This window comes from Xiphophorus hellerii, chromosome 21 (genome assembly GCF_003331165.1).
Source record: "Xiphophorus hellerii strain 12219 chromosome 21, Xiphophorus_hellerii-4.1, whole genome shotgun sequence".
NCBI lineage: Eukaryota > Metazoa > Chordata > Actinopteri > Cyprinodontiformes > Poeciliidae > Xiphophorus > Xiphophorus hellerii.
Window position 1 is genome coordinate 9,518,564 of NC_045692.1, and position 21,537 is coordinate 9,540,100.

Here is a 21,537-nt window from a genome sequence, read left to right on the forward strand (position 1 = left end):
ATGAACTGAAGTAAAAATAGAAACGATGCATAACTAATAGGAAGAAGAAACACAAATAATATTAAGACGTAAAACAAACTCAAATGACCCAACATCCTGACATAAACTGAGTTTTTTTATTGTTGTTTTTTAAAGAGAGTCACCCATTTGGTAAAGTAAAACCACTATCAGCGAACTTTCCAAAATTTTATGCAACTGCTAAGCATACTGAAGAACAACACACGTAATGTAATATTGAGATCAGATCTCAATATTCATTGAACATACATATTCATCCAAGTCTAGTGGCACAGACTTCGAGCACCTCCGTGTGCCACTAACCAGTACTGCATCACGGACTGCTTGAAATAAGGTTTTTGATTAAGTTTGATTCAAATGTAGTATTTTGCGGGGGTAGGGGTTGCTGTACACTTCCACTCAGGCAGTGCGGATGATTTCTGATTTTCAGTAAAAAAAAAACACCGATATAAAAAGAAAAAATTGTACCCCCCCCCTCCAAAAACACATTTAGTTATGTAAGCAAATAAAATAAGATGATTCCTTTACAAGAGAAAAACAGACGGCTCAGTTTGCATGAAATTATAAAATTATTTATGTAGAAAAAAAAATAAATAAACGTAGCGTCACTGCTTACGTGATACGTCGTGTTGGTTGGCTAGTATACCCATGAATCCTTGCGCGAATAAAATGCAAAAACGAGACACAATAAACGCAATTTTTGCAGGTGTGTCGCAGATACTATCTTTACAGCATAATAATCTTAAAGTCTGGACTTCAACGGAGAACACGTCACAAAAACGACAAAAAAGGAAACAAAACCGCCAGGAAAAAATAGTGACAAGAGTGTCTTATAAATACTGTATGTTGAGTGAAGTGAGGCTGGTTGGTCCGATGGTAGTGGAGTTTCAAACGATTGTTTCAGTCAGTAACAGTTTCTCCTCTCCCTCTCACTGCCGATCTTGACTAGCCTTTTGATTTTGGTTTTAATCCCCCCCCGATATTTAAAGCTTACATAAGTTTTGTCAAACGTCCAACACCGCAGGCGATGTAAGCAAAATGTTTTGCTGATAACAATCTATGTGACTTGGTAAAATAAAAACATTTAAAATTATAGTACACTTTTGCAGTAGCCTATCTAATGCAAATAAAGTAATTAGAGCTTCAAAAGCGTCTTCAACAATAAACATCACAAAAAGCTAGGGCATCAAGTGTCATGTCCACATTGATGATAATCAGTGATGGTTTCTGATATGGGTGACATGGGCAACCGCCCTGGGCGGCATCTCGTGGGGAGCTGATTGATCATATCCACTTAGACTTTAAACTGTTCTGAAAGCTGTGTAGCTTGGATTTGTTACATGCAATTCGTATTTGCTTCTGTTATTCTTTTACATGATTTAGTTCTACAATTACAATCCGAACACAAAAACTAAAATATTCAATTTGAGCCTCAATATTACCAGTAAAACCAGAAAAAAAAAAAAAAACTATACCAAAACGTTTTACCACTCTTCTGAGGACTAAACTAGATTTTTGTGTGTGTTTTGTTGTAAAACGGGAGATGTTTTTGTGGTAACAAAAGGTGCCTGTTGTTTTGCTATTTCTATCAACATGCTGCCTTATCGTAGCTGACAAAACAAACCCGACAAACTTGTCTGTTTCTGACATAACCATCAAACTGAACACGTTGCGGTGTGTGTTATCTTCACAGTCAGCTACGTCGTTGCTCATGAAGCAAATGAATTATGTTCAACATGTTGAACATTCTGTTCTTTCAAGCATATTTAGTTGATAGTTAAAGCTATTCAATAGGGACGAAGAACAGAGCAAATGATCGGTCTGAAAAAGGTGAGCGGTTATTGTTTTATCTATATATGCGTATATTCTAGGGGCGTATGTATTTTTTTTTTTGTATGTTATGTATTTTTCTTTTGATTTATTGAAATGCATTAAGACGCCCCCCTTTGGATCTCTTTGTAGTATTTTCTCATTTTCACCTGGTCAACTTGAATCTATCTATGCAACCTGTCCTACTGTTATTGTGGCCATTTAGCATTATGTGTTTTGAACTCATTTCACTAATCTTATTTATCGGTTGGGTAAATCAGATTTACCCAAGGGATAAATCTCATTTCATGTTTTACTGCGTCTTTATGGGATGTTCTTCCATTATTATTACGATTATATGGAGCCAGGGAAAGTCGACACTCCTTTATATAGTGCATGCGTCTTTAAGAGCTTGAATGAAACGAGAGTCCTGAGAAATAAGAGTCACCTCACACTCTCGTGCGACTGAAAACACACGCAAAAACTCCACCTCCCACCTCCTCATGTACAGCCCCTCCACCCCCACCCCCACCCAGCAGCACTTTCTGTAAGGTCGAGCGTCGAGCTGCGCGATCTGCACCTCTGCCGCAGCAGTTATGCACAGTTCCTGTCGGATAGGAGTCGCGTTAAACCCAGCAGAATCCGCCCCAGGCTCCGAGCTGCGTCCCCACCGGCTGGTGTCGTCGTTGCGGTTGTCGGTGGCGAACACGGAGCGGGAGGCTGGCTGCTGCCGTCTTCTCGCTTGTTTAAAATGAAACGACATGGCTGTGGCTGTGACTCAAGCAACATACGCGGTTCGGCGGGCGACTCCTGGAAACCATAAGCAGTCGTGAGCGCGAGGGGGGGGAAATCATCTGAATGAAAGACGCAAGGTGAGTCCGACCACCATGTTTCATATGGGCTACGTTATCTGTTTCCATGTTGCCTGTGTGAAAGATAAGCAGAGTCGCCACTAGGCCGGTGATATTTCTCATCCTATGCCAGCATCTGGACGGGCACTGCGGTGTGAACTGGCCTTGATTTAGCTCCTGTTTACACCACCATTTTCGCGTCATAACCAAATCTGAGCAGCTCTGTGACACCGTTTCTAACATGTTAGTTCCAAGCTGATCTACATACCAAGAGTTGTTTTCCTGGAACCACAATTTCCTCGTTAAAAGAGACGTTACGCAAGCGCGTTTACCAGCGCTTATAAGGAGATATAGGAGAGCAGAGTGGTATTCCTGGCAACGATATGATTCATTAATAGATATTTTCAAGGAGCCTAATACATTGTTTTATTTTTCAGGTCAATATTTGTTCCAGAAGGTACAAGCTGACAAACTGAAGTAACGTGTTTGCAGTTTGCGATTCGTGCATTTACATGTTTATTTAAAATAATAATTAACCACACTATAATCGTTTTGTTTTCTGCATGAAATTGTATCCACCTCTCCAATCACTTATTCTGAAGAAATCTAACAGGAAGTGTGTTACCAATTGTCTCGTTATGATTTCCTGATTGCATTTTAACACGTGGGTCATTTTCACTTTCAGTTCATTGCACCTATAATCAGCTGTTGTTATTTATTATCCAGCTTTGGCTCTTTATTTTTTCTCTCTGCACCCTAATGTTGACCTTTGCCACCAGTCACCCTTGGTAACAGGGTCTTGTGTTTCACTGGGACTCCTCAAGCATGCACGTGTGTATGTAAAGCAACCCTCCTCACTTCACATTAAGCATACCAGATGGTGGCTTCTCTCAGATCTTGTAAAAGTTTAGACAAGTTGCACCATGAAATGTTCAAATATATTAAATAATAAGGAGAGCACACTTTAGAAATGGACTTAAGTCTGATAAGTTTTGTTACTTTTTGTTATTTTGTCGCAAAGTGCACGTCTAGGTTCCTTAATGCTAAAACTCTCACAGCTAACGTGTGTTTATGATATTGCTGGAAGACTGGCTACATTTTTGTCTCTCATTTTGAAAAATGTCAAATGATTTTTACTAACCTTCAGACTTATTTCAGATAAGTATGCTTTTCTACTTAATTTAAGAATTAAATAGCCTGGTAAAACTTGTGTTGAAGGAAATTAAGGGCATTGGCCTTTATGGACTTCTGTCCCTGGCATACATTGACAAGCCAGAGCACATATAGGGCCGCTAATTTTAGATCTGTTTGAGTTCTGGAGAACATCGATCTAGAGGCAAGGGTTATGAGCGCAGGATTCTCTGAAATACTTTTTCAGTAACTAGATTGTAAGCTGAAAGGTATGTGATAATAATATGCTCCAGTCCCCCCCCCCCCCCCCCCCCCCCCCCCCCCCCCCCCCCCCTCTCCTCCCACACGCAGACAGGTTAATATTTATATAGCAGCTTGTTAAACTGTCACTTCAGGTAAGCCATTATCAGGGTTTCCCCCAGAAAACTTGCAAAGCCCGGTGGTTGGGGCACCGAGGCGGTCCACCGGCGGACCCACCGTGTTTTTGTATTAAAAGATGTTAAGTTGACAGGAAATGTAAAATTACTACTAATTATATGTTATGGGAAATGCCAGTGAAATGCTATCTAAACCCACAACTAAAAATAACATCATAAAATACAAATAAAATGAATAACAATTATTTGCACTTCTGTTTAATCCGAACAGAAGTGCAAGTAAAGGGCTAGTAAAGCATGGCGGGCCGCCAGGCTTATAATACTGTACACTGGGGGAAATCCTGCATTATTATTGTTTTTTATTGTGACAACAAATGAAAAAAAAAAGGTCCCATCTGAGGTGGCTTAGCTTTAAAGATATAAAAATATTCAGAGTTGAAGGAAATAAAATGAAGCCTGTCATGCTCAGAAATAAAAATTAGTGATCTTATAATAAAGCCCTGACCCTTTATCAATGTGAAGTGTGCTCTCTGTTTATAATTTATTTGGTGCACGATTACTCAAATTCATTCCTTACTCAAAGATTTACAGCTCATATGAAGCGAACAAACAAGTCCCATTCTTATTTTTGTACCAGGTATTTTACAAGTATTTTAGAACTAATTTAAAGGCAAACTTAACAAAGCTCACCCATTAAAATAGAGTTTTGTGGTTTTCATTAGAACGCAATTCACAGTGTCATAAATAGACAGTTTCACATCAGTGACATTTCATTCTATAAAATTTCAACTCACAATGCACAACTTTCATTTCCAGGTTTAAAAAAAGATGGAAAATCTGATATGGATGTGGAAGTACTGATGGTTTGCCATTAAATTTTTACAGATGACCTCAGCTCTCATAGTATGGATTGGCTTTCTGGCATCATAAGCAGGTCAGATTTCCGGGATACACTGAGCTCTGTTATTACGTGCAGTTTTGTTTTGATACCACCTACCCCGAGATTTTGTGAAATTATTTAATAGTTTGTAAGTGAAATGCCACCAAATTACAATAAAAAATTAATATCTGATCAGAGTGAATTAGAGTCGTTTTAGTATTGGGTACATTTTAAACTACTGCACTATACAGCTAGACTCAGAGATAAAAACACAAAAGTGTTTCCTCCCCCGCCGCATAAAAACAGACTAAACTTCTCCTGTTCCAAATCAGAACAAAAGTATTAAATGCCTGAAAAAAATGAATGAGACATTTATTTTATTCTATTATTTTCCTGAGCTGAAATTCAGAAATGTTGAAATTGATTAAGGTTTCCTTTTGGTTAAAAATATCTAAAGGTCAGAAGGTCACCCTCTTATCTGTTCAGTTATGTTCACGTATAAATGCCATGGGAATTTCCAGCATCATGCTGCTCAGTAATTAATCATGTTCCATGGCCAGAGATATGCATACATGTTTTGGTGTGAAATGTGTGTATCAACAGTAGGAAAAAAACTAAAAGCTTTTGTGAAGAGGCTGACTGAAAGCTTGTTAAAAAAAAAGTACACAGATTATATTTCACATAAGGCCACACAGAGAAACACCTTTTTTGTTTGGAGACATACTTTGTGGTGTGCTGAAAGAAAAACAAAGGATCTGGCCATGCTGACTGTACTGAAAGAAAAAAGTGAAAGCTAAAACCATATAGAGTCTTGTAAACTTTAGAAGACTATCCAAATGGTTGAGAATCGGGGTGGCAGTGTCATCTTTTGGATGTGTTTTGCTGTACGAGGGAATGGTGCACTTCACAAAATAGATGGAATCACATACAAAGAAATTTTTGTGGCAATATGGAAGTAACGAAGGAGTCGCATCACAATCTCTAATCTGAGTCCCATCAAAAATTTGTAGGCAAAATGTCAACCAAGCAAACCATTGTGACAAATTTGTGGAAAGATACCCAAAATATTTGATCCACACTATGTACAATTCTTAAGCTGAAAAAGGTTTAAAAATATGTCTAAAAAAATGTTGGTTTTTTTTCTCTCGTTATTGTTCGCAGGTAGCGATAATTTTGGTAGGCCTAGCAAACCTAAAGTAGAACATATTTACTCTAATTTGAAGTCAGAATAAGAGCACGGTGTATTTCGGTATCAGTTCAAATGTGACTCTGATATTAGTTCCATCAGACATCTCTTTGTACGAATATGCTTAACATACCTGCGGCTGAAGCATTCAACCAGCCACAGGATAGGCACTTTGCTTTCAGTGGTGTTATTGATACATGGTGCAATCCTCCATCAGCCTCTGTTGTAATGCTGTGGCAGCAATTCAAAGAGCAAAACTGACTACACTTGAGCCCTTGCCTGTGGACATGTCATGCCTTCTCCGAGGTTATCATTCAGAGCACAAGCGTCTCATAGTGACTCAGTGACTTTCACAGACTCTGACAGTGAATGAGGCCAGATTCGAGAGCCACATTTTCACCAACAGCAGCTCCATCTGTAGCTTTTGAGAACATTTCAGTGACATGTTGTGTGCAGGCCATGTGTCAGTACATGCACAGCAGGCTGTATCTGTTTTCCCTTCTGTGCTGACAGTTTGTCCCCGACCCCCTTTTTTTTTTTTTTTTTTTTTTTTACACCACTCTGGTGTCTGTTGTTAATGGTGTTAAACAAAGCCTTGAATGATCAAACTATTTATAATCTATAGATGCTGTTGAAACTTTATCTTAAAAACTTAATACTAAATAGGTTTCAGGAAAAATCAGTGAGTTTATTATAAGTGCATGGTACTGTGTGTTCTAACTGATTACCATCGCAATAATAATTATGTAATGTGTATAGAGATATGTGAAAGTATTCGCTTTTTCTTTGACGACAGAGTCTGCTGTGAAGTGCTATGGTGGAACTGTACTACTTGCAAGTCATTTATGCTGTTATGTAACAGATACTACAGTCGTAAAAGAATAGGTCATTGAAATGAGTCCAAGGTGAATAAAAAGTATCTTTTTAAATTAGATCTAGGTTTTATCACTGTTTATGATGTCCTGGTAATTATCTTTTTTTATTTTTTTATCCTGATTCCTTTCTTTGTCCTTCCACAGTGGGGTTGGGTGGCCATGGACCCATTCAGCCAGCTTATCCTCACCATCTCGGTGACCAGCTTCCTCACCTTCCAGTGGCTGTTCCACAGAGTCAGCCCCTGGATGTCCATGCGCATCAGCCGTGGCTTCTTGGGCCTCACTGACAAGCAGAAGGTGGAGTGGAACTCAAGGTGACCGGAGATTAATTCACGTCTGTTGTGACTGCGTGAGGTGTTTTTGTCCACATCCCAGTTTCGCAGCGGAGACAGTAATATTGCTCTTTGCATTCATGCTGGCCAGAAGGAGGTGTGTGTTCACTGGATCCAAAAGATATGAGTTGACATTCAGCCCACAGATTCCCTGCGACACCAGTATCTGACTCATACATTTGATTTTCTGTGTGTTTGTTGTGCAGTGTTTCTGCATCTCACTCTTTCAGACTGCTAGAAGCATTTAAATTGTGATGTTTTTTTGGGGGGGTGTGAGTGGGTTGGTTTGTGTTGCACATTTCTAAAGTTGTGTTTGACTACTTTAACCATTTTTCAAAAAGGAAATTATTCCTTTTGCATCTATTTTTCATACAATACCCTGCCAAAGTACTCATACTCTTTAAACTTTTCCCAGTTTGTTATGATACAACAAACTGTGACACACTTTAGACTAATGCAAATAAAAGTATGGGATATATGGGTTTCAAAACTTTTAGTAATAACAATTTTAAAACTTTGTACAAGTCAATTATCTAAACATGGAATGGGTTTGGCACAACAGCAAATGTGGAGGAACTGCCAAAATATGTCAAAGTATGCCATTGAACACTTCATCTCCACTATGAAACACAGTGGGGGCAGCACCATCTTCTTGTGTTAGTAAACCACAATTTTCAACCCTTTTCAGTTTACAATCATTTTCATCATAATAGTAATTGTTTGATTTATTTACTGTTTTTAAATGAAAAAGGAAATGGCTAAAATGTAGCTTCAGTGTGCAAAATGATATGTGATGGTAAGTTCACAGCTAGACCAAAGATTGTGGTGTGACTGTGTTTTGAAGAGCTGTGAAATGAATGCCTCGCAATACTCGCCTCAAAAGCTTGATCAGTTTGAGCCTCATTTTTACATTTCTTTTCATCCTCAGTTTATTACTCATGAGAGCTCTTTATAAATTGAATCAGCCTTGTGGGCTATGAGCAAATGAAACGTAATGATTAGTTGGTGATGAATCTCAGCTTTGGGGATCCCTATAGAAATCCCCTACTTTACAGATTCAAATTGAGCAGTCTTTCAGTGAAAGTTGCTGTCTTTCCGTCTCACTGACTGCTGAGACGGAAACTGTCTGGCAACGTGGATGAATCCCTGCGACTCAGTGTCACTCTGGCCGACCCTTCAGCAGTATTTAATCTTTCAGTCTAATTGGTTTGAGTCAGTGTGCAACCATGACAAGCAATTAGTTGATCCACCATGAACACTAAAAACTCCCCTTTCAAAAACCAAAGAACAGCTGAAAGGCGAATTTACTAAATAAAAGGGTTTCATGTGCTACTTCTTTTTAAGGTCCTTGACATAACCAAATTTTCTTTTGACAAGGAAAGATTTGAATGTTGGTGTGTATTTCATATCCCCCCGCAGGACTGTGTCAACGTTCCATGCACTGTTGGTGGGAATCTTCTGTCTCTGCATCTTGTTCTTTGATGATGCCGTCAACGAAGATCCAGTCTGGTGAGATGGCAGATCTCATGTTTCTAACAGTGTATTAGCAAGATTTTTGTTCAGTGTCTATTTTTTTTTTCTTTGACAAATAGGAGAAGCCATTGCAGGGACACTAGGTCTACTAGACTTTGAACTTAATGTAACAACAATTATGGTGTGGGTGTAGGGTTTAAGATCACCAAAATGTTTGGAAGTCAGTACCTCATTTTGACTCCTTCCAAAACCATAGAGACGCAGATAAATGCATAGTTTGTTAAACTAATCGATTGCCTCCTTTATAGTAAAACATAAACAAAGCCCAGATTGTATGTGAAATGTATATAAAAGAAGGTAAATAAACAACTAAATTCTCATTGCAAAGATCTGATTCTTATCAAAGTTCTATAAAAGGAACACTACTCTACCAGATTAGCTGTCAGCCAGATTAGCATGTCACAACCTGTTTGACATTTTATAGCCATTAGTTCTGAGGCACACTGTGCCATGATCTGTTTGAGTGCATAGGTCAACAAAGGCTGGAGGATTTTTCGAGGGCAGCTCAATGCTGTTGGATGAGCCTGAGCACATTAACCGAATTGTGACCTTTATTTGCTGCTTGTTGACGATGAAGGCGAACAAGCTCTGAGTTCCCTGCATTACATGACGCAATTACAGTTTGATTGAAGAAGCAATCGCCGTCCTTCTATGTCATTTAGCAAATCACACCGGGCATGGCCCCCTAAGAAGTTCAAGAGCACCAGTAATACTGGTCCATCTGTTTAAACTCAAATGACAAATGTATTGTAGATTTTGTTGGGAATAACTGAAGTTTATTTGTTTTATAAAACAGTCGACCAAAGTAAAATCCAGTTGATCCATCTCAGCTTCATAGAAGGCCCACATGTCATGGTTGGGTCAAAAGCTTTACACTCTTTTTGGTGTGTCATTAAGTTAGCCAACTTCAAAAACGTATTATTTTACTGCCTAGCTGCCACGTTGGAGTTGACATAATTCCAGGATGATACTTTAGCAAAATATATATTCCTATGTTTAAGGTCGTCAGTCAGAAAAAAACAGCACTTTAAAATGACCAAGAAACAACAATGTTGAGCTATAAGCCTTTTGTAATTTTGAAACCCTTTAAGAAATGTATATGACTAATTTAAGTTAAAACACCATTTTATGTGTTGTTGTCTAACATGTAGCTAGTGAACTTTAGCTGCTAATGTGTATTAGCTACTAGATTTAAACTGGTTTGAACTTGCTCGAAGTTCTTTGCATTTGCCATTTTGTAGGCTTGCATTTTGCAAATTATTAAGAATTTTACTCTCATTATGATGTGTCTAAAAATATGCTAGACGAAAGGCGACATTTGGAAATGTAAATTCTTAAATCCAGTGTGTCTTTGTGTTATTAGGGGGGATCCTACACTGGTGAAGACTAATGTTGCAATCACAACAGGCTACCTCATATCAGGTAAAAGAAAAATGTATATTTGTAGTATTGGAAACCATTTAGTTTTTACAAAAAAAAAATACATTTTTGGTTGTATATTATTTCATTTACAGCAGCTTTAAATTTGCTATCATGGTAATGTACTTTTTGTGTTTGTTTTTCAGATCTGCTGCTTATATTTTACTATTGGAAGGCGATAGGGGACAAGTTTTTTGTAGTTCACCATCTGGCAGCACTGTATGCTTACTACTATGTACTGGTGAGTGCCCTATTGTCCAATAGCAGAATGTGCAGGCAAGATGGGAAGGAGACAACCAAGGGTGTACAGCTGTGTACCATTTAACTGGGTGGTAGAGCTAATAACATCAACACAAATTAGGTATCTGCAATATTTACCCATACAGCATTGTGTCTTATACATTGTAAGTATAATGAGAGTGTTTATTATCTATGCAACTGATCCGCAAAGAAAAAATCTGAAACTTTTTAAACTACTGACTGCTTTTACTGTGAACTTAACAAATGTAAAGATATCCTGCAAGTAAGTGAGAATAATCAATTTGTCAATGTTTGACCTCTCAAGACAATGTGTCCTGCCTTGCATAGCAGCCCAGTTTGTAACAATCTTAGCTTCTCAGTTTATTCAGTTCAGTTTATTTATGGACAAAAAAAATATCAACAGCAAAGCACATCTCAGGTCATGTCAAATTCAGTCCAGATTATTTCAGCTCTATTAGCACTACACTCATAACAAGAGCGATTATTTTCATGGTGAATAACCTTCAATATAAATATTTATGCTTTCATCGATGACACTGTGACTGTTGGTATTTGGTGTGTCAATTACTAAGCCCATCCAGCCTTCATTAGCACTGCTGTTCACTCTTGGTGCAGTCTGAAACCCTCTAGGTCGACAGGGTCTGACGCATAATTACAGGAAATGGATGACTATGGTAATTTTTGCATGGAATGCTCCGTGATGTTACTGGCTGATGCCTCTTTCCCCCTCTTCCTAATCCTCCTCCCCTCTCACACTTTGCCTTTACAATTTCTGTGCCCTTCTGTTTTGTTTTACTGACCCCTTCTGGCGGTTTTGATGTCAAATGAACTTTCCTGAGCTTAAAACAGATGAAGGCTGATCTGTACTCACTGTGTGCATGCTGGCAGCTCTGACCATCCTACGCAGGCAGGGTCCCTTTTTCCTGTTCCTGTGCATGCCAGCAAGCTGTATTCAACTTTCTTAATTACTCACCTGCTTATGTACGATACCTTATGCCTGTCTGTTTTCTGTGCCAGAGTCTAGTTCTCCTTTGTACTTCTTCTACTTATCGCTCTCTGAGATAGTTAGATCTCTTCACAGAAACAATGGTGGATGGATTTATTCAGGTTTAAGATGCTTTTGAAAGCATTAAATACTTTTTAATGTTTTCAACAGCCAGTTTTTGCTTCTCTTTAAGCACAATTACAGTTTAGGTTGCTCCAGAACAGGAAAAGGTATGAATTTGTTTAAGGCAAAAATGGCAGGACATACAGCGTGCATTGCTCTGCTTTTGAGTCTTGATGCAACTTTTAAACAAGGATCCACGCTTTATGTTGCTACAAATGTAGATTGTAACAGGTCTCTACTCTTTCATTTTTGTTTTAATACATTAGGTTTTCTGTTTTAGCTTCTCTTGGCATCAAAGCACCTCTTCCTGTTACGATGAAAAGTAAAAGAAAAAAAGTTGCCCTCAAAGTTAAACGGAATGTAAATTCATTTTTCATCGGCAGAAACAGAGCAAGCACCTGTATTTAAAAAGTACTATAATGAGATTAAGTTGGCCATACTGTCACTGGACACTCATCGCTGTCTTCTCAGGTTACATCTAAACTGCTGAAGGAAAGCTTTACATTTGGCAATACCAATGATAATAATAATTATAAAAAGTCAAGAGTAATTTGCACTAGAGTTTTGTAGCCATCCGGCATTTATTGTAAACGTTAAAGCACAATTGGCTAATCCTCTATGTCATTTTCATTTGATTTAATTGTGTTCTCAGTCAGATCTGTCACATGTTGTCACGGTCTCATTAGTTAATATGTTTAATGTGTTTATGTTGTTCAAGCCAAAAATTCCAAAACTGAACATTTTAATGCGAAACTTCAGCTGAAGTTAGCACATCTTTCTAAGTCAAAGCAAGCGTAGTTTTGATCTTGTTGCAATGTTTTTATTATGTATCAGTCAGTCTCAAATGGCTTGACCTGAATGTTGTTCAAGTCATTTATTTCATTTGTCTGACCGTAGCCTAATCTGTGTTTTGTGTGTGTGTTTCAACTGTCAAACAAAGCCTAATCAATAATTAGTCGACAGTCGATGCATGCTCTCTTCTCAGTGTCGTAAGTGTTCCTTCTTTGCTTCCAGTTTACTCTTGCTTTTTTTTCCTTCTAATATATCTGTCTGTCTCTGTGTCCTTTGCTGATTTTAACAAGAGCGGCCCCTCTTCAAACCTCACATGCAAAAGCTACCAAAACACTGAAGTTGGCTTGGGTCATCTTTGTTCATGCAAAAACTACCAGGCGGTTATGTGTCATTTAGTAAACACAGAGCAGGCCACGATCTAGATGGGGACTACTTTATTCCTGTCTTGTCTGCTGTTATTGCTGTTGTGTTGTACTGAGCAGATATGATGCCCAGTCACAGTATGGACTTACCAGTTCCTAGGGGTACTAGCATGCTCATGCTAGGTGGATGACTTGAAACGATACATAAAATGCAATGCAAATGTGCCCTCTAGGTAACACATAGTAAGTATGTTTCAATCACCAACTTCTGTTTCAGCTACCATGGTAAGTATTTGACCACATACTTGTGAAAGTCGTGGTAGCCTTTGAATTTTTGCTTTTGTCACATCACAACAACAAACTTCAGAATATTTCATTTGGATTTTATTCGATAATCCACACAAAAATACTGTGGCGTAAAATTGAAGGAAATGGACACATGGTTTTCAAAAGTCAGAGGAAGTCCTGAATACATATGTAGGCCACACTTTTTAGATTTTTAATAATGAAAAATATCAAAAATCTTCCCTTTCATTTGCTACTATGTGCTGGCCCATCATAAAATCCTAATAATTAGTTTTTTTTTCTGCTATGGATAACATAGCATAAGTAAGTAAAAACACAGCAAATAAGCTTTGCTGTACCATCTCCATGGTGAAATAGGGTTATGGCTTCATCATGCTGTGGGAATGCTTTTGTCTAACAGGGACAGAGAATCAGAGAGTAGAGGCTGCAGGAGTTCACCTTCCAACATGACAACAAACCTAACAACCTGAGCTGTTTTGTGCATTTTGTGTCCAAAAAAGGGAGCTGATTCAGTTGGACATTTGTTTTAGGATACCATTTTAAATGAGAAATTTATTTTATGTATTGTTGAATAGAAAACATGCTGGGTAAAGCACAACATGTTTATTTTTTGGTTTCATTCTAATTTCATACTAAGTAGGCTACAAACACTAGTAGCCCTACTAGTAGTTGTATTTATCTTACTAAACTAGGATAAATACAACAAAGGTTTTCTTCTATTAAATAAAGTGTCTGAAAGACTTTTTCAGACCTAAAATACAGGTTTGTGTTTTTTTTTTTTACCATGTTTAATTAAATTTCATGTTTAATTTTTAATTTCAAAGTGCAAACTTAAATCCATGATTAAAGACTTGCAAATTTTTGTTTAAAGTAGCTTTCCATCCACTCTGTCTGAGTTTGAACGATTTTGCTGGAAATGTGCAAAAATGTCAGTCTCTTGCTGTGCAAAGCTTTTGGAGGCATTCCCTACAAAAGCTGTAAGGCAAAAAAGTGGCTCACCAACGTATTTCCTCAGACTGCCTGAATACTTGTGCAGGCCACACTTTTTAGATTTCTAATAGTGAAAAATATCAAAAACCATGTGTAATTTATCTTCCCTTTCATGTGTTGGCCTGTCCCATAAAATCCCATTAAAATAAATCGAAGTTTGTGGTTCTAATATGACAAAGTGTAAAACATAAAAGTTAGATGGGTATGAATACTTTTGCAGTACGCTATAAAAGTTAATCTGGCAGATAACATTAATAAATGTTTTCTTTTTGGGTGTTCATGTTGAAACTGACTAGTGTGTTTTTTATTGTTTTTGTTTTTGTTTTGCTGCACCTTAACACTCTCTTTAACTTAGGGTCTCAATTAGATCAGTCAGGGCTTGTTGTTCCAGCAGTTACTTACCACGTCTGTTCTCACCCATGAGCATCGTTCAGCCAGAACTTAATATTGAAAATGGTGTATTTTTAGCATCATTGTTTCAGGAGAAGTGTTCCAGACTGTACATCTAATTAGCACGGAGGAGACTGGCCTCTAAATATAATGCAACTTATTCTGCATGGCTTTTGATTGCTCCCTCACTAGTGGCTGGCTCAGTGTTTGTATTTATGTAAAAGACATCTATCATTACCCGTGTTGATATCTTTTCACTGTGGCACTGTTTTGATTTTTGATTTGTATGAATGAAATTTAGAATGTTTGTGCAGCGTTCAGTTTTAATCTATGTGCAAAAATGCTCAATTTTTTCAGCATTTTTTTTTTTTTTGCATCTTTCCTCTTGTGTTTACAGGTTTTCAGAGGCTACTCGATCACAATTTGGTCGCTGATTAACTGTAATATTTGGAAACCCTGTGTGAGGCAAGACATTTTATTGCCTCAGTAGAAGTGATGCCAAGGTTTCCTGGTGAATCTGCCCTTTGTGTCTTGCTCCTGTATGACGCTTCTGTTTGTGGAGGCTGTCTTGTCATCACTTTTCCAGTTGACTAACATTTTACTCCAGCAAAGGTTATCAAAAGCCTTATTGGCTTAAATCTCCAAGAGTAGTCAAATCTCATGATGAATAAAATAGTTTTATTTACTTACACCATGTAGAATTTGCTGCCAAAAGAATAGGCTTCTTCGTTTTACAGATTTAAAAAATGTCTTTATTTACCTAATATGTGTTACTGTCAGCTTAGTATAGTGTAGTTCTATTTCTCCAGTACATATGTCATGTTTACTTCCTTCAGACTGATACTGTAATATGAAAGACTTCTTCAGTAAATAAAGAAGAACCTTTATGGATGAGAATTAAAGATGACAGTCTAATTTTGGCTTGCCAAGATTAAGAAAATATCTTGGGCCCTGAGGGGAAGCCTATTTATAAATCAGCCAGATGGATCTTTTTTTTTTTTTAGCTTTTTAGCGTGAGTTTTCCATGCAATAGCAGTATTTTTCATCTGTTTTGTGGACATTAAAATTTGCGCATATTTTCAAACCGGGTATTTCTCAAGCGTTTACTCACATTTATCCTTTGACGACTTCTCAGATAAATGCTATTTGTGTGGAGGAAGTCATGCATGGGCTTTATGGCTGCTGATCCAAGTGATTCCATGTTTCGTGTTTGTCCCTTTCACGTTTTGTTATCTTCTTGTGCCTACCTTGTTTTTCCAGGGCGAAGGAATGTTGCCTTATTTTGCTAACTTCCGTCTGCTTGCTGAGTTTTCCACACCATGTGTGAACCAGCGGTATGTATTCGCTCACTTTTACACCTGGTTTCTCAGGCCATTCCATTTTTCACAGTTGTTCATTTTATACTCGCTATTATTTCTGGAATATACGAAACAAACTGTGCAATTAGAGGCTTGTACTATTTGATTTTCAAGCTAAAAGTTTGATACTTAAAAAAAAAAAACAATACTTGAGACACCAATCTTCCATAATGTAGATTTATGTGTTTGTATTTCTACAGTACATGAAAGGTGGAATTCAGCACAGGTGAAAGTGAAAAATTCATTTCCTTTCAAGAATTTTCCACTTTTATTTCTGGTATTAACTCTTCTACAGATTAAGGGTCACCACAGCAACCTTTAAGCATTAAAGAAATTCTTAAGTCAACAAACAACATATTACAGTGTCCTATTGGGTAGACACAATTCTGAGATTGTGAAAGATTTACCTGAATTGGACTGTGTGATTATGTGTGTTGTGGTTTTAAAATCTGACCTCCGTTCATAGGGGTCTAAGGTGTCTTCTGGGACACCTGGAAATTCCTATATTTATTTTTAAAAAAGGATTTAAATATCATTGATCTAATGGTACATTTTATTTAGAGAATCAGCTTTTCGTCTTTGATTTTCCAGTCTTCAATTTCCAAACTTTGTCACTTGTAAAGCTTACCCCGATTTCTCTTGATGAACTACAGTCTAACAAAATATAAGAGCTGCATTGAAATGAAAATAAGAATGGCGCTACTGTGGCCCAAAATTTATTTATTTTTTTTCTGACTGATATTTCCATTATGTGAGACCCACAGTCTTCTGAACACACAGATTCAGGCAAATTTAATTTCAAAATTCTGTTCTAAAACTCTTTCTTTCATTTTATGAATTGTATATATTAATGTTGTAACTCATTTTGTTGTATTTAAGTCAGGATCCATCTTATCTAACTCACCTTATCTGTACTTATAAGGTAGTTTGTAATATTGTTGGAAATTAAAGTATAATACTGTTATTAATTTGCTTCATTTTCATTTCACTGAAATGTCTAAATTCTTGTTTATGTCTCGTATATAATTTCATCATGTAATTTACTTGCTTACATCACCAACTACAATGGAGTGTTAAGTGTTAAAACCCTTCGCCAGGTTTCAATTTCAATCACTTCACTTTTAAAAATATTAAATGGTCACTTTGTTTCCATTGTTATTCATGTACTGGCCTTACTGAAAAGAGATTATTATTTACATAAAGAATTTTTGAAGTCTCACCTATAATTTTTTTTTCAGTCAGAGCTGTAATAATTCTCGATCAAAAGAGTTATTTGACTCTCTTGACTTTTCACAGTTGTATTGTGTAAACTAGAAATGTTTCCTTGGTGACTGTACAGAGAATTAAAAATAATCACACATTTTAATATTTCCATTTCTTTTATCCGTCACTCGCCGTTCTCATAAAAATGTGTTTCGTTTCAGTTGGTTCTTTGAGGTACTAGGATATCCCAAGTCGTCCCGGCCCAATATGGCAAACGGCGTCGCCATGGCAGTTGTCTTTTTCATGGTCCGCATCGCCGTCATGCCGGTCTACTACAGTCGCATGTACGCGGTGTACGGCACCGAGGCCTTCTACCTGGTGCCCTGGGGGGGCCGCGTGGCCTGGATCTGCTCCAGTATCTGTTTGGACATCATGAACATCATGTGGATGCACAAGATTGCACGCGGCTGCTATAAGGTGCTGCGATCCGCGCGCCAGAGCAAAGCTGCAGCACCTCAGGAGAACGGGAAGACGGACTAACAGAACCAGGATGTCAGCGGAGTGAAAACACCGCAACAAAAGAGACAATTCTCTCGATGCACTGCCAGTAGCGGTTTGGACCCTCAGGTTGATACCGTGGCAGCAGAGCAGGACTTAACCCTGCAGGACCGAATGTAATGAGTTTTTTTTCTTCTTCTTCTTTTTGAAGGGGGGGGGGGAAGCAGAGAGCCTCCTAGATGTTTAAATGGACCAGTGAAGTGGTCGTACCTAAGCCATGATTAAGACTTTCAAGCAATACTTTATGTGCATGGCCAATTTATTTCTCATGAGCAGTACTGAACAACTCCTCCGTGAACAAAAAAGGACTGTTAGCCCAACTATAAATTGTCAAAAAGTATCATTTTTTTCACGTTTCTTACTCAACAGAAGGTTTTGTTTTATTTAAATATGAGCGGCACACAGAAAACAAGGAAACGTGAGTTAACATTCATGAATAAGCCAGGATTTGAGGTGGTTCGGTTGCTCAACGATGACGGTCAGTGCCATAGGTTCGTTGCAGGATGCCCGTCGAAGAAGGTTGAGACACAAACTGAATGAGCTGCGTTCTCAGAGAGAGGTAGAAACTCATTTCATCTCTCCTCTTGGTTACCTTCGCAGGGGTATTAAAAGCTTGGTTGGAAGGGCATTTGTTCGTAGTTTATTTGTTTTGTCTTGCTGGCGTCAGGGCAAATTAGTTTTATAAAATCTATAATCTTGACTGCTATGTGATAGAACAAAAAAAATGATTTGTAAAGCACTTTTTGTAAAGCTTAAAGGGAAACCTAAAGCGGACGGTTGCGTTTTGCGATTCAAGGTTAGAAATGGAAAATTCTGAGGTCACACTGATCTGTTTAGCCAAATGATGCATGAAAGCCACCTGATATTACTCAAAATGAAAGGGAGAGTATTGCACTGCTTAAATAAACGTTTTTAAAACTATTTTTTGGCACTTTTTTTTGCATTCAGTTCATCACTTTAAGAAATACTTGTATAATCGTGAGACTGATCCAATAGAGAGCTGGTATGGAATTGGTTTGGATGATTTTAAAAATCAAGATATTATAAGAGTATATAATTAGCTTTTTTTTTTTACATAATGATATTTTAAAATTCAGGTTAAAAAAAACTCAACAAATGATTTGATCATCTGTTACATCATTTTATTTGTATGTAATAAGGACGTTTGTAATCTGTTTCATACAGGAGAAGCTTTAAATTGTTTTGACAGAGAGCTTCAGATTCAAGGTATTTTTGATTTCTACTTGTGCTTTTTTTCCCCCCTGATCCAAGATTGTTTGCTTTTTAACGCACAAAAAAATATGAAAAAAAAAATATTGGGGAGAATTTAGATTTAACTGTAATAATTTTGCTAAAAAAAAAAAAGTTCGATCCTGAGAAGATTAGGAGCATTCCCTGAGTGTAATGTGTCGTTGGTTTATATAAAGGTTTCAGCCCACTCATGGTTTTCAGTACATACTTGAAATTCTGTGAGCTGTACAGAAAAAAGCTCCCATCAGATTTTTATTTAGGCAGAGGTAAGGATTGTTACATATTTTTTACGTATGCCTTGCTGTTCTCAGTGTTCAATTTTGTTGCCTTTGTAGAACAACCTATGACTGCACGGTGGATATTTTCAGACACTCATCACAAAAACTGCAAACTTTCCCAGTCTGATTCCCCTCTAATGTGATTGCTTCGCCTTTCTTGTATTGTATTTTTTTTTTTTTTTTTTTACACAAAAGCTACGAATGGCAGAGCTTCTGTTTAGTTGAGTTTTCTTACTTAATTTTTTTTTTTTGTATGTATGTATGTGGAGTTCTTTTATTTTCCTCCTGAGATTCCTTCTCATCGCATTTTTTAAAATAACAGCATGAAATGCTTACGCTGTTTGTTCATTGCTGGCAAAGTGCTCGGGACGAATTTTGGCAGTGGCGAATGTGCCGCATGTCATCTTCAGGTGAATAATCATTAAAAGGAAGAATGTGTTGACTGCTGACTTATCAGTTGGATTCAGTGGAAACAGCAGCAGGCTCTTTCTGAATGGAAACAGGGTGAACTTAACGTGCAAGCTCCTGTACGCTCAGTATGGCCGTCTTCATGCACCTTCTGTAACTGCATGTGGGTTTTTTTTTTTTTTTTGCATGGGGACTGCATTGTAAACAAATTAGCATATACATTTGTGAAGACCAGCTTTGCTCTCTTTTCTTACGACATGTAGATAATGTTTACTTAAACTTTTCTCTTGTACTGTGCCACAAAATGTAGTCCACAGGAAATGATGATTAACGACGTGATGCTAACATGAACAAGCAGATATTTAGACTAGTATCCAGCACAGAAATATACAGTAAGGGAATACTTGAATACTAATCAGCACAGTTTATAACAATCTGGGCAGTGCAAAATAAACATGAATCTTACAACCATCCTGCATTATATGTGTTGCATTGTTTGTTTTTTTTAATGTTATTCCAACTGGAGTTGACATAATAGGAAGGTGGTGCATTTTAAACAGAAGCTGTTGCTTCTAGCAGCTGTGTCTTGTTGGTGTTTCTGTTTTCAATGCCTTTTGAGGAAACGTGTCGGAGTAGTTGGAGTGTTTTGTGACATTCTGTGAATGTACTGGCGATAGAAATTTGTCAAATCACATTTTCAGTTCTTCTTGAAAATAAAAACCAAATTAACTTGTGATGTGTCTTATTTAGTGGAACTACTTTTGGCAAGCATGGGTTATCCACTGAAGAGCAAGACCTTTATGACATGATGTTTTACTAACATAACTGTTCTCCAAGATATTCCTACATGTCTTTTGCAAACATGTTTATTAACAACTTGTAATGTCCTTGGCTAACATAACAGTGTCTCCAAGTTATGTTTTTCATACTTGTAATATATGCGTGTTAGGTAAGTGGTATTTTATTTTAGAATTTTGCAGACTGTCGTAGCAGAAATTGGTAGATAAAGTGGAGATTTTGCTTACCAGTGAAAGCTCAATTCTCATCAGGCTATGTCATATTCTAGTCACTAGAGGGCAGTGATGTACATTATTTATGACTCAGTCTCGATTGAAAATCATAATCTTAAATCATTTAGAGCAGGGTGCCCAAAGTCGGTCCTCGAGGGCCGGCATCCTGCACATTTTAGTTCTCTCCCTGGTGGCACCAACAACATTTTCAGCATGTCAATGTTTTTCTTAGGAACTTCTAACGAGCCATCATTGGATCCAGGTGCGTTAAACCAGGGAGGGAACTAAAACGTGCAGGATGCCGGCCCCCGAGGACCGACTTTGGGCACCACTGATTTAGAGAATGAAACACTTGTTTAAAAACTTCTTAATAACAAAATGTTTTTCTTTTTCATCTCATGTAACCTTGTTCGCAGAGTACGCTTTCCTTTCAACCCCTCAAATTGGTGGGAAACTTCTAAAACATTTCTAAGTGACTTTCATACTGTAAAGGTGTGTAGACAAAAGTGTCTATATGTCTGTATGTGTATTCACACATACAGACATATCTATCTATCTGTCTGTCTATCTATCTATCTATCTATCTATCTATCTATCTATCTATCTATCTATCTATCTATCTATCTATCTATCTATCTTATTGCAAAGTACCTTACAATATATTATCTGCACATAGACTGAACTGTCACCATAAGTCATGAATTTCTTTCCTTCCTAATCCTGAGCCAAAACCTTAAAGATTCAGACTGTACCTGATAATCATATGCGGTGTTCTAGTCTTTGGATCACTCCACGGCATTCAAAGAACTTAATCACACAAGATGGACTTTACGTGGGCGAAATGGAAAAGT

The 21,537-nt window shown here is 37.5% G+C and overlaps 1 protein-coding gene across 2 annotated transcripts; it reads left to right on the forward strand.

The window, feature by feature from the left end:
• Positions 1 to 1,750: 1,750 nt before the first annotated feature.
• Positions 1,751 to 20,412, forward strand: tlcd4a (TLC domain containing 4a). Of its 2 annotated transcripts, none has more exons than XM_032551094.1 (7): positions 1,751 to 1,848; positions 7,272 to 7,441; positions 8,879 to 8,968; positions 10,356 to 10,414; positions 10,558 to 10,652; positions 15,881 to 15,954; positions 17,403 to 20,412. In XM_032551094.1, the coding sequence occupies exons 1-7, from the start codon at positions 1,831 to 1,833 to the stop codon at positions 17,719 to 17,721; spliced, it is 825 nt and encodes a 274-aa protein (XP_032406985.1). In that variant the 5' UTR covers positions 1,751 to 1,830; the 3' UTR covers positions 17,722 to 20,412. The 2 variants fall into 2 exon arrangements, with proteins under 2 accessions (XP_032406985.1, XP_032406986.1); XM_032551095.1 differs by lacking the exon at positions 1,751 to 1,848 and adding an exon at positions 2,341 to 2,699.
• The last annotated feature ends 1,125 nt before the right edge of the window (positions 20,413 to 21,537 follow it).

Bases quoted from the DNA above. Each gene is read 5' to 3' on its own strand.
- tlcd4a (XM_032551094.1), top strand. The intron at 7,442-8,878 runs GTGACCGGAGAT...ATCCCCCCGCAG, and splicing joins AAGGTGGAGTGGAACTCAAG to GACTGTGTCAACGTTCCATG. The intron at 8,969-10,355 runs GTGAGATGGCAG...TTGTGTTATTAG, and splicing joins GTCAACGAAGATCCAGTCTG to GGGGGATCCTACACTGGTGA.